This window comes from Erpetoichthys calabaricus, chromosome 2 (assembly GCF_900747795.2).
Source record: "Erpetoichthys calabaricus chromosome 2, fErpCal1.3, whole genome shotgun sequence".
NCBI classification, from domain to species: Eukaryota; Metazoa; Chordata; class Cladistia; order Polypteriformes; family Polypteridae; genus Erpetoichthys; species Erpetoichthys calabaricus.
The window spans coordinates 6,585,004-6,600,420 of record NC_041395.2 but is presented as its reverse complement, the minus strand read 5'-3'; the positions used below and the strand labels follow the sequence as shown (position 1 = coordinate 6,600,420).

At 41.1% G+C, this 15,417-nt stretch overlaps 1 protein-coding gene across 1 annotated transcript in view; it reads left to right on the top strand.

Annotated features, from left to right (window-relative positions):
- Nucleotides 1-15,417, top strand: part of lig1 (ligase I, DNA, ATP-dependent) — a 103,695-nt gene that overhangs the window by 13,766 nt on the left and 74,512 nt on the right. The window contains exons 4-6 of the mRNA XM_051923603.1: nucleotides 862-985; nucleotides 11,304-11,429; nucleotides 13,705-14,349. Of these exons, the coding sequence (XP_051779563.1) occupies nucleotides 862-985; nucleotides 11,304-11,429; nucleotides 13,705-14,349 (895 nt within the window). The remainder of the gene's footprint in view (nucleotides 1-861; nucleotides 986-11,303; nucleotides 11,430-13,704; nucleotides 14,350-15,417) is intronic.

The following is a 15,417-nucleotide window of genomic DNA, read 5'->3' as shown; positions in this document are numbered from 1 at the left end:
AATAAACATTTTTATAAGCAGAACAGTGCTCATATGTACTCTGATTGGTTTGTTGGTTTAAATATTAAAATAAAAGTCTGTTTTATTATAGTCTTCTCATATCCTTTAGGTTTAGTCATCACCCTTGACATGTCTGTGTATGTAACACCTGTCCAGTCTTGTTGCTTACAGGACATCTGCTGATCTCTTAATCCTCCCCATGTCCATTTTGTGTATGATATCAGCCTTTTTTTGGTACATCCTTGTCTTTTGTGCATGTAACCATTTCAGGGATACCTTCATGACATATCTGAAAGGAATGCTAATGTATTTCAAGTTTGTACTGTAAACCAAAATACTTAACTGCTGTTACCTCTAAATTATTCTCTCACACCTGTCGCCATCCCTGATTCACAGTCAAGTTAGTTACAAGTTGTAATTTTTCACAGCCACAGGTAGATGGAGTGTGGATGTCAAGAAATCCCATTTGCTGTGTTCTTGTATTGTATTAATAATCTTAATAACTTTAATGCAGTTCAAATGCTGATTATTTTCTGCATGGCTTCAAAATAAGATTTTCAAATATCAGAGTATCTAGAACTCAAATGTAGGTAGGTACATCCAGCTTTGAAATTATAATCGCTTAGCATTTTAGTATACAGATGGTACAGTAACTTTAATTTTCTGTTATTCAATATAGAATAGAACCATTAAAAATCTGATGAACTAGAGTGTGTCCCATGTAATGCTTCCAATGCGGCATCATTCCAGATTTATTGCATCATCTTTGTTGAAAGCTCTTTGTGTTTGTTTGAATTTCGACAGCAGTGATTCTCAAGCCGCTCTTAAATGTTGTAACCCTAATCCGCACCCTTTTTGCAGGATCCACCACTTTCATCACCTCCACAAGTAAAGACAACTGTGAACTCCTCCGTTTCTCCTAGTGAGAGAGCCTCGGATTCTGACTCTGTAATCTCGCCATCTGGCATTCCCAAGCGCAGGACAGGTATGTGGATGACTGCATGAGATGCTCTCTTTGGGTGGGATTTCTGTGTCCTCCGTGGGTTTGCTGGAGTTTTCCAACAAGGGTTTTCCGATTTCAAGCAAAGAGCATACTTACTGTTGGGTTGACAAGTAACTGTCTGTTGCCTCAATTGGAATTTGTGAGCCATGTAATGAAGGAGATCAGATTCCTGGTCATAAACGTAGGTGAGCTATTAAAAACATTACAAGTTTTAACCTTCTCATATGGACTGGGAATCCAGTTTTCTTGGAATAGAAAACATTCATCCATCCATACATCCAACTTCCAAATTTGCTTCTCCAGAGCAGGGCCACAGGTAAGCTAAAGCATCATTAAGAGGTGTTGCCCTAAAGGGACACAAAAGTATGATTATGGTGTACCTTCAGTTACTGTTAAAGTTGAAACTACAGGTGATGACAAGCGCAGTACTGCTTGTAATTTACATGCAATCGCACATTTTGCAAATGACAACTCTGTGGAACGCGTTACAAATCGTTTGGAATTAATGTTAGACCAGAAGTGCATGGAGACTGTTAACAGGGTTGAGGGGTCAGCCATTCCCAGATGAGAGGGATAAAGTTTTTGTCAAGCATTATCATTCATGTAAAGTGTGTGGCTTTCGATAACACGGTACTGCAGACTGGAGCGGCCATATATTAACTCTTTAGGGCTAATTTATTTTTTTGTTTTTTTTTCTCCCAGGGCTGAATATTTTTCCAAAAACTAACTTTTTTTAAAAAAGAACACAAAGCTATTGTTTAGCAATGTTCTTGTCTAACTGAAATACACTTTACCCTTTGGCAGCTCTAACTGCTTTTGTCGAGGGTTTCAAAATAGTTGAAATGCAGCTACCAGAAAGGCTTTCCAGCAATACTATGACTTGTACAAAGACTTCACAATCCAAATGTCCCCTTTTTTTTAATAAGATGTTAGTGAAATTCAAAGCAGACAGTTCAAACAAAAATTAATTAAAAGGTTGATAATACCCATGGAGTATGGCAGGGGTGGGCAATGTGGCTACAAGTTTTCATTCCAACCCAATTTCGTAACTCTTTTTGGGCTCATTTTTTTTGTGTCTTTTCTCCTTGGGCTGAATATTTTTCCAAAAATTTACTTTTTTTAAAAAAGAACACAAAGCTATTGTTTAACATATCAAATCATCAAAAAATATTTACTTTTGACAAATGTTACTGTCTTGCATGTTGTATGAGTCTGCATACCGTATGATTTCACATACATGTTACACAGCAAAGTCCTGCCAAGTTTGATCTCGCTCAAAGCAGCCAACTGCAGTCATTGCCACATTGCACTGCTTACAATACGTGTTGCACTGGTGCCTACTTTTCAATTGTCTGTTGCTGCACTTTCTCACATATATTGTTAGTGTGCACTTTAGAGAGACAAGTCACCTGTTTAACATCATTTCATGCCACTGCCACCAAGTTTTCCGACCACATGAAAACCGCATTGTCACCTCTTTTCATCTTCAGCCTGTGAAGGTCTGTGTCTCCTGTTCACCCTCACTGTGCCACAAGCTCCGATTCCCCTGCTCTGTAGCTCCATGAACAATTCTGGGCAGGTATAAAAATTGTCCAAATGTACATTAACATGATCCAAATGTTCATAGCCCTGAAGCATCACAACCTGACTTGTCCAGGGACAGTTCTCTCTTTGAAAGGAATACTTTCCTGTATATGTGATTACTTTCAGACAGAAATCAGTTTTTCTTCTGCCAGTACAAAATCCTTTATGCCATACTTTGTGGGCTTGTCTGGCATATATTGGCAGAAAAAGTCATCCCTTTTATTTTATCATAGATTCATGCACAGACAAATCACAGCCAGGCTGATAAAATTGTTTATCTGTTGGTTCCACAATGTCAAGCAGGGGCTGAACTTTATACATGGGGTTATAGCCTGGCTCACCCCTTGGGATTTGCTTCTGGTTATCACGGAAGTGAATAAAACTTTGCAACAGGATGTATCTATCATCACGCGGCATAACCTGGCCAAAGCCACCAGGGGACAAAGCACGTTTGGACCAATGCTCCCTGAAGTTATATGGCCAGTCTAGTCCCATCTCTATTTGTAATGCCACAAAGCCCGTCATCTTGTCTTTTCTTGTGGGTTTCCACTTTGAAAAATGACAATGCGGTGCAAGCACAGCCCGCGATTCAAAAAATTGCTCTTCCTACCTGTTTGTCTCGTCTGACAGTAGCTGAAAAGCAGCATCAGGAGAGAGCAGGCTGAAGTAGTCCAGCGGCCCGTAACAGAGTCGAGTCCAACAGCAAGCCATGCCATCTTGTGAAGTGCGATAGCCAGTTTGGCTCCCACGGATCAATGTCTGGGTATTCCTCCCACACAAACCTTGCCGTAGGTGCGTCGGCTGCGCTAATGCGCTCAGCTGGCAGCCGATCAGCTGGGGCTCCTCACTCTCTTGCTCGACCTCCTGATCACTGTCGTCAGAATCTGAAAAATCGAAGTCTGACTCAGCGATTAATGCGCAAAACATCATCTGCTGAGTATTTTCTTTTCTGTACTCACTTCGCTTCCTTGTGAGATGTCAATGCCATCTTGCCTTTGTTTACATTTCGTAACTCACGCACACACAAGGATTAGATGGCGAGTCAATGAGTCTAACATTCCTCCAAGCAGAGAGGGAATGCCTGTGACATAACAGTGAGTTTTGTCGCTATTAACAGCTGATTGTCACCCTCTATCCCTGGATGTCGAGAAAAATTGACATTTGCCCTAAAAGAGTTAACTGTCATAATAGGGTCACGGTAGAAGATAGCAGAGAACAAGAGGGCCGAATTTCATTCTATTAGTTTTGAGTGCTGTTAGTTACAGGCCTGCAGTTTGAGGGGACTGCTGCAGGGCCGGAGGATGTGTCCGTAGTGTTAACAGACTATTTGGAATAGTTATAGTCCTTGAACATTTTAGAACATGATGACTCAAAGTTTGCTGTACAGAATATTCATAAACTATTTGCAAATGAGTCTTTTATGCGGGTGCAGTTGTTGGACAAACTGTAAATTAAGAGGCTGTGTTAGACACTGGCTCAATGGCTTGTGCATTGAATGCTAACTTTTTCCCTATTCTTAAAGAAAAAAGTGTCCTTGGAGAGAGCGCTGTGGCACCCTTGGGTTTTGGTGGAATGAGGGAATTTCTTAATTGTGTGTACAGTCATGGCCAAAAGTTGAGAATGACCCAAGTGTTGGTTTTCACAAAGTTTACTGCTTCAGTGTTTTTAGATCTTTGTGTCAGATGTTTCTCTGGTATATTGAAATAGAATTACAGGCAGTTTAGAAGTTTCAAAGGCTTTTATTGACAGTGACATGAAGTTTATGCGCAGAGTCCATATTTGCGGTGTTGGACTTTCTTTTTCAAGACCTCTGCAATTAACCCTGGAAGGCTGTCTGCCAATCAACTTCTGGGCCCAATCCTGACTGATGGCAGTTTCCCATTCATGCATAATCAGTTCTTGGAGTTTGTCAGAATTGGTGGGTTTGTTTGTCCACCCACCTCTTGGCCACAAGTTCTCAATGGGATTAAGGTCTGGGGAGTCTTCCTGGCCATGGACCCCAAATTTCCATGTTTTGTTCCCCAAGTCACTTAGTTCTCACTTTTGCCTTATGTCTTCTTGCCTTCTTACTTTTGCTCCATCATGCTGATCACCCATCTGTTTTTGGATGGTTGGGAGAAGTTGCTCTCGGTTGATGTTTTGGTCCCATTCTTTATTCATGGCTGTGTTCTTAGACCAAATGGTGAGTGAGCCCACTTCCTTGGTTGAGAAGCAACCCCACGTGACATGAATGGTCTCTGGGTGCTTTACTGTTGGCGTGACGCAGGACTGATGGTAGCACCGCTCACCTTTTCTTTTTTCCGTATGCCCCAAACAATCAGAGAAAATGACTTATCCCCCAGCAGTCCAATCCCAGAATATCTGTCTGCCCCTGATGGTTTTCATGGCTTCTTTGCTGCCCTTCTTGACACCCACCAGGCCATCCTCCAAAAGTCTTTGCCTCACTTACACCTGCCTGCTGCCATTCCTGAGTAAGCTCTGCCCTGGTGGTGCCCACAGCTGAATCAACTTTAGGAGACGCTCCTGGCGCTTGTTGGACTTTCTTGGGCACCCTGAAGCCGCCTTCACAACAACAGTGGAAATGTTTTTTTTTTTTTGGTTTAAGTTCATTTTCATTGCAAAGAGGAACTTTGCAATTCATTACAGTTAATCTGATCGCTCTTTAGAACATTCTGGATTAGATACAAATTGCCATCATAAAAACTGAGGTAGCAAACTTGGTGGGAATTCATATTTGTGTCATTCTCAAAACTTTTGGCCACGACTGTAGAAGTGCAACTGCTCAGTATTTGGTACGGACCCTTGTAAGCAGAAAGCATTAGGTGTAAGGCAGGGCCAATCACTGAATGGGGTGCCAGCCTCTCACTGAGTGAACACAAACGCAATAGCGGCCAATTTAGCAATGCCAACCGCCTAACCTACGTATCTTTGGAATCGGTTTAAAATTTCATAGTGGGTTTGTTTTCCATTTGAAAAAGCAGATTTTTATGTTGGACATTACGAAAACAAGTATAAATGTTTGTATAAATCCTCTGGCCATTATGGGGGGTGAGTCCAGATTGCAAATGATGAGGCGGAGTGGTGGCTCTGAGGCTAAGGATCTGCGATGGTATCCCGAAGGTTGCCGGTTCGAATCCCTGTCACTGCCAAAAGAGATCCTACTCTGCTGGGCCCTTGAGCAAGGCCCTTAACCTGTAATTGCTCCAGGGGGCGCTGTACAATGGCTGACCCTGCGCTCTGACCCCAAGGGGTATGCGAAAAAACTAACAAACACTGTTGTAAGTCGCTCTGGATAAGAGCGTCTGCTAAATGATGTGAATGTAAATGTAAATGTTCTATTTATTGTCTGTTTTATGTGTCAATCCACCAAAAGTAGCAAAATGAATAAACAAATAGTCTATAGTTTAAATCCATGATTTTAAGGTGACTTGCCACTGCTTGTGCACCACCTGTTAAAATACGTACATGTCACTTGAAAAATTAGGCACACTCCATGAGATGTTTACTCTTTTTAAAATATGTGGACATATTAAGATTTAGTTTTCATGCAAACGATATTTGTAGATAAAGGTGATATAGATGTGCCCTGGTGTTTATTATATGACATTGTGGAGTCCATCATATAATGTGAATAAACGTGAATGCAAATTTCATACATGGAGCAAAGGTAAGTCCTCCCCTTACATTTATCACAACCTCAAATTAGAATCAATCAGGTGCACCAGATTAGGTTCAATTGATTTAGAACATTGTTTGGAAGAATCCTGTTATTCACAGTGACTCAGATATTTATTTATTTTTTTTATTTTTTATTATCCATCCATCCATTATTCAACCCACTATATCCTAACACAGGGTCACGGGGGTCAGCTAGAGCCAATCCCAGCCATCACAATGCAACGCAAGGCAGGAACAAATCCCGGGCAGGGCGCCAGCCCACCGCAGTGCTTTTTATTACTTGTGTGTTATCACCATGTTGAGATTGAAAGAGCTATCTGAGGCCTTCATGAAGAAGGTTCAAGATGCCTACCACTCTGAGAAGGGATTTAAAAAGATTTCCAAATCATTTTAAATCCGTCTTTCCACTTTGTAGAAGGTTGTCTTTAAGTGGAGAAGATTTCAAACAACTGCAAAGTGGGCCAGGCCAGGCTGCCCCAGCAAGTTCAGCCCAAGAGCAGAATGTAAGATGCTGAAAGAAGTGCCCAAGAACCCCAGAATTTCATCATGAGACCTCCAGGTAGCTTTTGCCACTGTTGTTGTCAGAATGCATGAGTCTGCTGCCAGTAGAAAGAGGCTGAACACAGTAAAATGTATGTGGAATATGAGCCAGGAGGAGAGAACATTTTGGTAAGACTAAAGTTTACCAGTGAACATCAAAGCAATGACCTGGGGCCTCATGTATAACGCCGTGCATAGAAATCACACTATAACGTGGTGTAAGCACAAAAGCGGGAATGTGCGTACGCACAGAAAAGTCCAGATGCAGGAATCTGTATGTACGCAAACTTCCACGTTCTTCCGCTGCATTAATCCCGATCAGCGTGAAAAGTAACACATGTGCACGCGCCTGCTGTCCCACCCAAACTCCTCCCAGAATTACGCCTCTTTGAATATGCAAATCAATATAAATAGCCCTTAAGCTCAGCCTTCTGTGAAAAGACAATTGAAAAAGCATGGGGGAAAATATAAGAATTTCAGCAAATACCAAGTGGAGGCAAGAAAAAACGTACTATTTGTTGTTTTAAACAGTGGTATAAACAACAAAAGGAAGTTGTTTGAGTGACATAGAGTGCTGGAGAAACTGGAAAGCTCAAGTTCACAAAGTCGCACAGTGCCCGAAATAAAAAAAGAACTTGTCAGATATCAAAGTCGCCGTGAAAAGGCGAGACGTAGCCCACCGTCTGAGTGTCATATGAAAGCTTATGAGAAAAAAAGAAGAGAAAAAAAAATAGGCGCACAGTGGGGAAAAAAGCACGAAATGTCAACTTCAATCTCGAAATTTCCACTTTAATCACGTAGTTTATTTTGTCATTAAAGTAGAACATCATAAACTTCATCTTAACATCGTTTAATTTACTAGTTTCTCAAATCCCATCGTAACTAAAGTAGCACGTTAAATGTTTTGTTTTGTATTTGATCTTCTATGTGTTCTGTGTGTGTGAATCACTACGTGCTTCTGGGTTTTGTCTTCCTCCGACAGGACACAGAATCCATTCCATTCATGATATTACAGCTCTCTGAATAATTAAAATATTGAGATGTATACTTGATATAATTTTCATGATGACAGGAGTTAAAGCATGTTATTAAAGATGGGAACATGGTGGCGCTGTGATTGTGCACAACCTTCGATGAATTTATTGCAGAAGTGCTGTCTCTTTCAAACGTACTAACCCCCAATTCCTGTCCTTACCTTTCTTTCTCCAAATACCCAATTGCCACACAATTAGCTCTGTAATAGACGTTAAGCCATCTGTAAGCTTAGAACGGCGATTCTTCAAAACTTTTAAGGAACACTGAAATATCTTCGTAGTACGTGTTTAATTATTCTATCCTTCACGCCAGTCCCAGTGAAGCATACAGTGCGAGGCAGGAACGAGCGCCAGATCCTTGCTAGTGTAGCGACACCGTGGCCTTTAATTATTAACAATACTGATTGTTTAAATGAAGTTAGTTTTATCTGTATCATATAATAAACATATTTTGCTGCATTTCATCTTTAAAATGATATCGTCGTCATATGTAAATACGCGCTTTATAAAGTGGCTCAGGTTGTGCAATATTATAACTAGTGCAAGTTTACAGTGAGGTGATTGTACTTATAAGTCCAAACAGTTCTACAAAGAGCACTTGATGGACTGATTGATTGCGTTTAGAGCTCTTGGGATGAAACTCTTTCTGAACCGCGAGGTCCATACAGGAAAGGTTTTGAAGCGTTTGCCGTGTGAGAAGCAGTTCAAATAGGAAGCATGGCTGAGGCAGCGTGTGCTTGATGCTGTATACCAATAATTCTCTTTCCGATCAGCTGCTCTGAGTGCAGTGAGAGTAATATGGAAAAAGATGATCCGCTGTGGCAACCCCTAACGGGAGCAGCTGAAAGAAGTAAAAGAAGGTGCAGTGAGTGTAACAACGCTAAAGCAGCTATGGTATTTGGAATAGTTTGACCATTCCGTGGACCATTATTGTTACTGGTTAATTACAATCAGATGCATTAAACTAATAAACAATAAGTGGTTAATTTCAGTGTATTTATAAAGCCGCGTCAGGGATGTGGATCTGAAAAAGAAAAGGGTAACCACACAGGAACAGCAGCACTGCTTTGACGCTGGCTGCCACCAGCCTGCAAAACCGAGTGGAGAACTTGCGTACGCCAGGGTATGAGGTACCGTGGAAATGTGTGTGGCTTTACGGCAAGTTTAGGTTTTATATATCGCAATTTGAGTGTGGAAACGTTCGTATGCAACATTTCTGTGCGTACGCACAGTTTATACATGAGGCCCCTGGACTTCTGGAAAAGTGTACTCTGAACAAGCAAGGCAGAGAGAGACCTGTTTGGCCACAGTACCAGAAGACGTGTCTGTTGAAAACCAAAGGCAGCAATTGACCCGAAGAACCTGATACCAGCTGTAAAGCATGGTGGTTGGAATGTTCTGGTTTGGGGCTGCTTTGCTGCATCAGGGCCTGCGCAGCTCGCCATCATAAAATCCACTTGAAAGTCTTCTTTATACCCAAAGGGTGCTTGAGGATAACGTGAGGACATCTATCAGATGATTGCAGCTCAACCCAAAAAGTGGACCTTGTGACATGATAATGACCCTAAACCTACTAGTAAATCCACTAAGGCACAGATGTCGAACTCCGATCCTCGAGGGCCGCAGTGGCTGCCTGTTTTCATTCTAACCATCTTCTTCATTAGTGAGCCGTTTTTACTGCTAATTAACTTCTTTTGCTTTAGTTTTAATTAACTTGACTCAGGCCCCAACAATACTGAGACATCAAACAAGCCACCATATGACAGAAAAAACAGAAAAATCAACAGATTTGGAAATGTCTGCTGTGGCAGAATGAGAGCAGCAACAAGCCATTGAATTAAATAATGGGCTTAATTAACAGCAAGAATCAGCTTCTCATTAAGAGACTGGTTGGAGTGAAATTGGTTGGAGTTTGAAATCCCAGTTTAGCTGGTCATCTGTTGGCTCGTTTCACGTCTCATTTCTGTTTGGCTGCCATTTAATGAAGAAACACATCAATTCAGAGGACTGAATCCTTAAAAACAGGGCTATTGAAATGAAGGGAAAAGGAGTTCATTAGCAGTGAAAACTACTCACTGATTAGGAAAAGGGTTACAATGAAAATCTGTAGCCACTGCGGCCCTCCAGGCCCGGAGTTCGACACCCCTGCACTAAGGAATGGCTGAAAAGAAAACAAAATTGAGGTTTCTGGATTGGTCAGGTTAAAACCTGGATCTGAATCCCATCAAGTTGCTGTGGAGGCCTTAGAAATGAGCCGTGTACGCAAGACACCCCTCAAACATTACACAGCTGAAAGAATTCGGCAGGGAGGAATGGGAAAAATATTCTGTCAGTCGATGTCCGAAACTGCTAGACAGTTCTAGGAGGAGGCAAATGCCAGCTATTAGAGCCAAGGGTGGGCTTACTTTTTCCTCTGATTGAAATGGCATGTTAAATAAAATATCAAAAGGTCAAAATTTCGCAGTATTTTCCTTTTCCCCAATTACACCAAGTTCAAATAAAGATCAAATTTTGAAATGTCCACATTGGTACTTTTTCAAATGACTGTATAAAATCCATGTGCTGATCTTGAATTTAAATAAACAGTTAAAATATTGAAAACTAAATGCCTGTATCCACTTTCACCTGAGATTAATTTTGAAAATTTGCTTAACACCCAAAGCGTCGGTATACACCCTAAAAACATCCTTTAGTAAACACACTAAAGCCATAAGCCACAAGTCACCCCTAGCCTTTTTGACATACTGTACAGTAGGTACATATTTGTTTTTCCTAACTTCTGTGAGCAGCCAACCAACTCTCCGTTGCCTTTTATTTTTTAATTTTTTTTATTCCCATTGTGGTAGAAATTTAACATCTTATTGAAGAAAGAAACATCCTCTAACAGGACAAATCAGTTATCAGGCAGGAGAAAAGCTGTTCATTGTATCTTTTAATTACACCTTGGCAAAATGCCTTGGAGGGATCATTTATCAAAAGCAGTCTGGTCAGAATGAGCAGAGAAACAGAATAAAGGTTCATTTTATAAACTGTTGAATTTACATCCAGTGTCAATCAGTGCATACATTTCACTCTGGTTGGTTCATTGGTTTACACCCAAATGATTTATATAAAATAAGTCTGTTAGTGTTGTACCTTTGAGTTGCGCCACCACCCTTGAAATTTCTGTGCGTATAACAACTGTCCATTCTCTTTTATAAGACATCTGCTGATTTCTTAGTCATCCTTCAGTGCATTTTCTATATTACATCAACCTTTCTTCTGGTACATTCTTTATTTACTTGACCATCTCAGTATTTTTCCTAAACCAGTTCTTATAATTTCAATGTACATTTTGTTGTTCACTTGACCTTTATCTGGTTTCCTGGTGTGCCTGAACAGGTTTCTGACATTTATTAAGCCTTTATGCTATTTGTTTAAGATGAATGCTATGTTTACCTAAAATTATTCTTCCACACCATCAGCACGGAAACAGTTCCCCAAAAGGAAGCTCCACTCCACTGAAGAGAGCAGTGTGCCTTCTGAGGAAAAGGAGCCTGATGGGAATGATGCCAAGAAAGCCCGCTATGATGAAAAGAGGGAAGAGCATGGTAAGCAGTACTGATGCCTGACTAGACAGGTTATACGGTATATATGTGTATATTGTGATATTTGGTCTTGTTTGATGTCTGCACACAGTGTGAATGATTCGTTCTTTTTAGGTTCCTCTTTCATGCATTAGGGTAGTTTAGTTTGGTGTATTTATTGTCACTTCTATTGAGTTTGTTGAAATTCTTAACTTGTGTTTCTAATTAACATGAAACACATCATCACTCACTGGATGTGAGAACAAATGTGAAACTTCACGTCAAACCCTCTGCGTGTTCCTTTAATGTGTGAAGTGACATCCTTCACATCTCTGTGATGGCAAATGTGGTCTGCTGGGCTGGTAAAATCACTTCAAGAGAGGACCACCGAAAAAGCAAAGCTAATTAAAAGGGCAGTCAGTTGTGGGACACACTCTGGACCCCCTGGATGTTGTAGCAGAGGAGAAAATCAAAACAAAACTGAGTGCCATTATGAATAATGCTACACATCTTCTTTCTGACACAGTAACACTGAGGACTGTCAGCCAATGAATCATTTAGCAGATGTGTGTCAAGAAATGCAACGGAGGCTCCTTTATACCAACAGCAATATGCATGTGTAGTGCCTCAGTGGGACTGCCATATCAGTGCCTTCCCTTTTCTACGACCTCTGGGATGCCCAAAGTGTGCCCAATAACTGAGCCTGCCCTTTTAATGAATGTGTTGATCTGATGGTCCTCTTTTGAAGTGAAGTTACCAGCCCAGCACACCACACCACACTGACCATCAGAGTTGTAGAAGATGTGTAGGATGCCACTTCACACATTAAAGAAATGCAACCTCCAATGGCAAATGAGCCTGCTCTGCCTTCCTCAGTGCTATAAGACCAGTCTAAACTGTCATTAAAGTGGATCCCCAAGTACTTGTAGCAGCGCCCCACCTCTTTATCCCCTCCTTGAATTGGTGAAGTATAAGTCAATAAGCATTTCCTTGGTTTTTGCTGATGTTAAGTTAAAGACAATTCTCCAAGTTCTCTCCCTGACTCCTGTCCTCTGTATCATCCCTCTTATCAATACAAACCCTTAAGTGCAGAATCATCTGAGAAGTGACCTGACCTGGTCTTATATTTCTAGTCTGAGGTGTACAGAGTGAAGAGTAAAGCAGACAGGGCCTCTTGTTTGTGGTGCTCCAGTGTTGCTCATACTGTCCTTGAGTCTCACAAACTGCAGTCTGCCCTGCAGATAGTCCAACATCAGGACACCACAGGCTTATCCAGCTGAATGTCTCTGAGTTTACCCCTTAATAGAGATGGCTGGTATTGAAGGCACTGAAGAAATCAAAAAACATCATTCTCCCAGTATGGCCAGCTTTGTCCACCCTAGTGGAGCAGACAGATCATTGCATCCTCCACTCCAACTTTTGTCCAACAAGCAAACTGCAGTGGGTCCAGGTGGTCTACCATAAGAGGACTCGTACTGTCCAGGACCAGCCTCTCAACGGTCTTTATGATGTGAGACGTAAGTGCCACAGGGGATGAGTTATGAGAAAAGATTAAAAGAACTGAGGCTTTTCAGGTTATGCAAAAGAATAGGAGACCGGAGTGAAGTGTTTAAAATGATGAAGGGAATTAGTCCAGTGGATCGAGATGGTGACTTTAAAATGAGTTCATCAAGAACACGGGGACACAGTTGGAAACTCGTTAAGGGGAATTTTCTTCACAAAGAGAATCACAAAAACATTGAATAAATGACCAAGTAGTGTGGTTGACAGTAGGACTTTCAAAACTCGACTTGATGTTATATTTGAGAGATTAAGTGGATAGGATTGGTCAGCATTGTTGGGCTGAATGGCCTGTCCTCGTCTGGCTTATTCTCACGCTCTAATGGTCTGTAGTCACAAAGTGAAGAGGCACCTGCCGTCTCTGGAACAGGAACAATTATTGCACATTATTGTATTGCTTTGTTTTTTTACATTTGAACAACTGAAAAAGTTTGACTTCTTTGTAAAGGAATAAATATTATAGTAAATAGGAATTAATATCTCAGATTTTTTGGGAAGGTAAATGGTTTGGTGCACTCTTTTTGCTACTTCATAATTAATCAGTTACTAATAAGAAAACATGTGGTGGGCTGGCGCCCTGCCTGGGGTTTGTTTCTTGCCTTGCGCCTCTGTTGGCTGGGATTGGCTCCAGCAAACCCCCGTGACCCTGTGGTTTGGATATAGCGGGTTGGACAATGGATGGATGGACTAATAAGAAAAACATTTAGAGTATCATTTTGATGTATTTTTTTATTATTAGACAATGAGGAAGAAGAAAATATGGAAGTGGATGAATTGCCCGCAGAGCAAGAGAAAGGCGGCAAGGATGACGTTACTGAAAATAAAGATCACTCTGAACAATCATTGGAGGAATGTACCAGAGAAGGAAAAAGGGAAGGGAAACAAACATGTGAAAGTGAAGACAGCAAAGAAAGTGATCCAGAAGTGAGAAACGCAGAGAGCGAAAAGGAACAAAGTGATGCAGAAGAAACTCGAACAAAAGCAGCCGAGATCAAAGATGACGCAACGCCTAATGTAGAATCCAACACTGCGGATAAAGAGGAATCGCGCAAAAAGAGCAAAAATGCGAAGACTGGAAGCTCTCCTAAACAGGTGGAGAAAACTAAAAGGTCACCTGAAAGCAAAGCAAAAAAGGACAAAGGTAATGGGTCAGGTAAACGTAAATCAAAAGGAGACAAAGAAGACGGATCTCCCAAACAAGAAAAGAAAGACAAAAAGTCACCAAAACAGGAAGCCAAAAAGGTGAAAGTTGAATCCTCCCCGTCTCAGGTGGAGAAAAAGCATAATCAGGAGGATGCTGGGAAAAGCGCCAAGCAATCGGGAACAGCAGAGGAGTCTGAAAAGACACAAGTGACAAAGGCCAAGCCCATTAGCAGCTTCTTTGGTAAGATTTAAATGTAATTGATTATTTATTTTTACTTTTTTATTGCAATCGGACCTGTTTACTCTATCAGCAAAATCCAATCCTATTTCTGTTATTGGGGACCAAAATCACAAAAGTATGAGAAAATAAAATGATGCATTCGGTGGATAACACCTTTAATTGGCATTTCAGCTTTTTATTGATGTAAAGGCTGAAATCAAGACAAACCAAGTTTAAAGTTCTTTCACCTTTTAGAGGGTCTAGTAACTAACCATTAAGACAAAAAAAAAAAAGAAATTACTAGCTGTAATTAAGAAAGGGTTTGCATCGAGGTGCAGTAGTTAGCACTGCTGCTTCACGAATCCAGTGTCCACAGTTTGAATCTCAGGTCATTTGTGTAAACCTGCACCTTCTCCCTATGTACTCCAGTCCCCCCTTCAGACCCCAAAAAACGTGCAGGTTAGCTGATTTAGCAATTCCAGATTGACCCCACGTGAGTACAGGTGAGCGATTATGGAGTTGTCTGCCCATTTGCATTGTGATGGACGTGCAGCCCATCAAGAGTTGATTCCTGCCTTGCACCTTAGTGCTGCCAGGATAGGCTCAGCGCCCCCCCAAAAGGTCTTCACTTGGATTGTGTCTGCTTGAGATTATTACGTTATTTAAAATTGTGTGCACACTCTTGAGCACTTGATGGAAACACCTTTAGCTTCGATTACAGCATTGAGTGTTTTCGGATGTTAACCCTTAAACTGCCACATACTTGGGGGTTAACCCCCCGGATGGCAAATACTTTTTTGTTGCACTTTTTAAGTAAATGTCACTTCACCAAGAAAAAGTGAAATTTTAATGGAACACATTTTTTTTCCATGCAAAGAGCATCACAATTACTGCAAAACTGATCATTTTACACACTGCCAATGAACTGTAAAAACGATAAAAAAAAACTACTACAACAATCTCTTATTATATGTACAAGGTGCGACTGACGCCATTGATGAAATTCAGTAAATCACCGAGCCAACTGCACTTGAACTGGCTACACACAGAAGCCAACGCTGATGCTTGCAGGCTCGTCTAGTGCAGTGG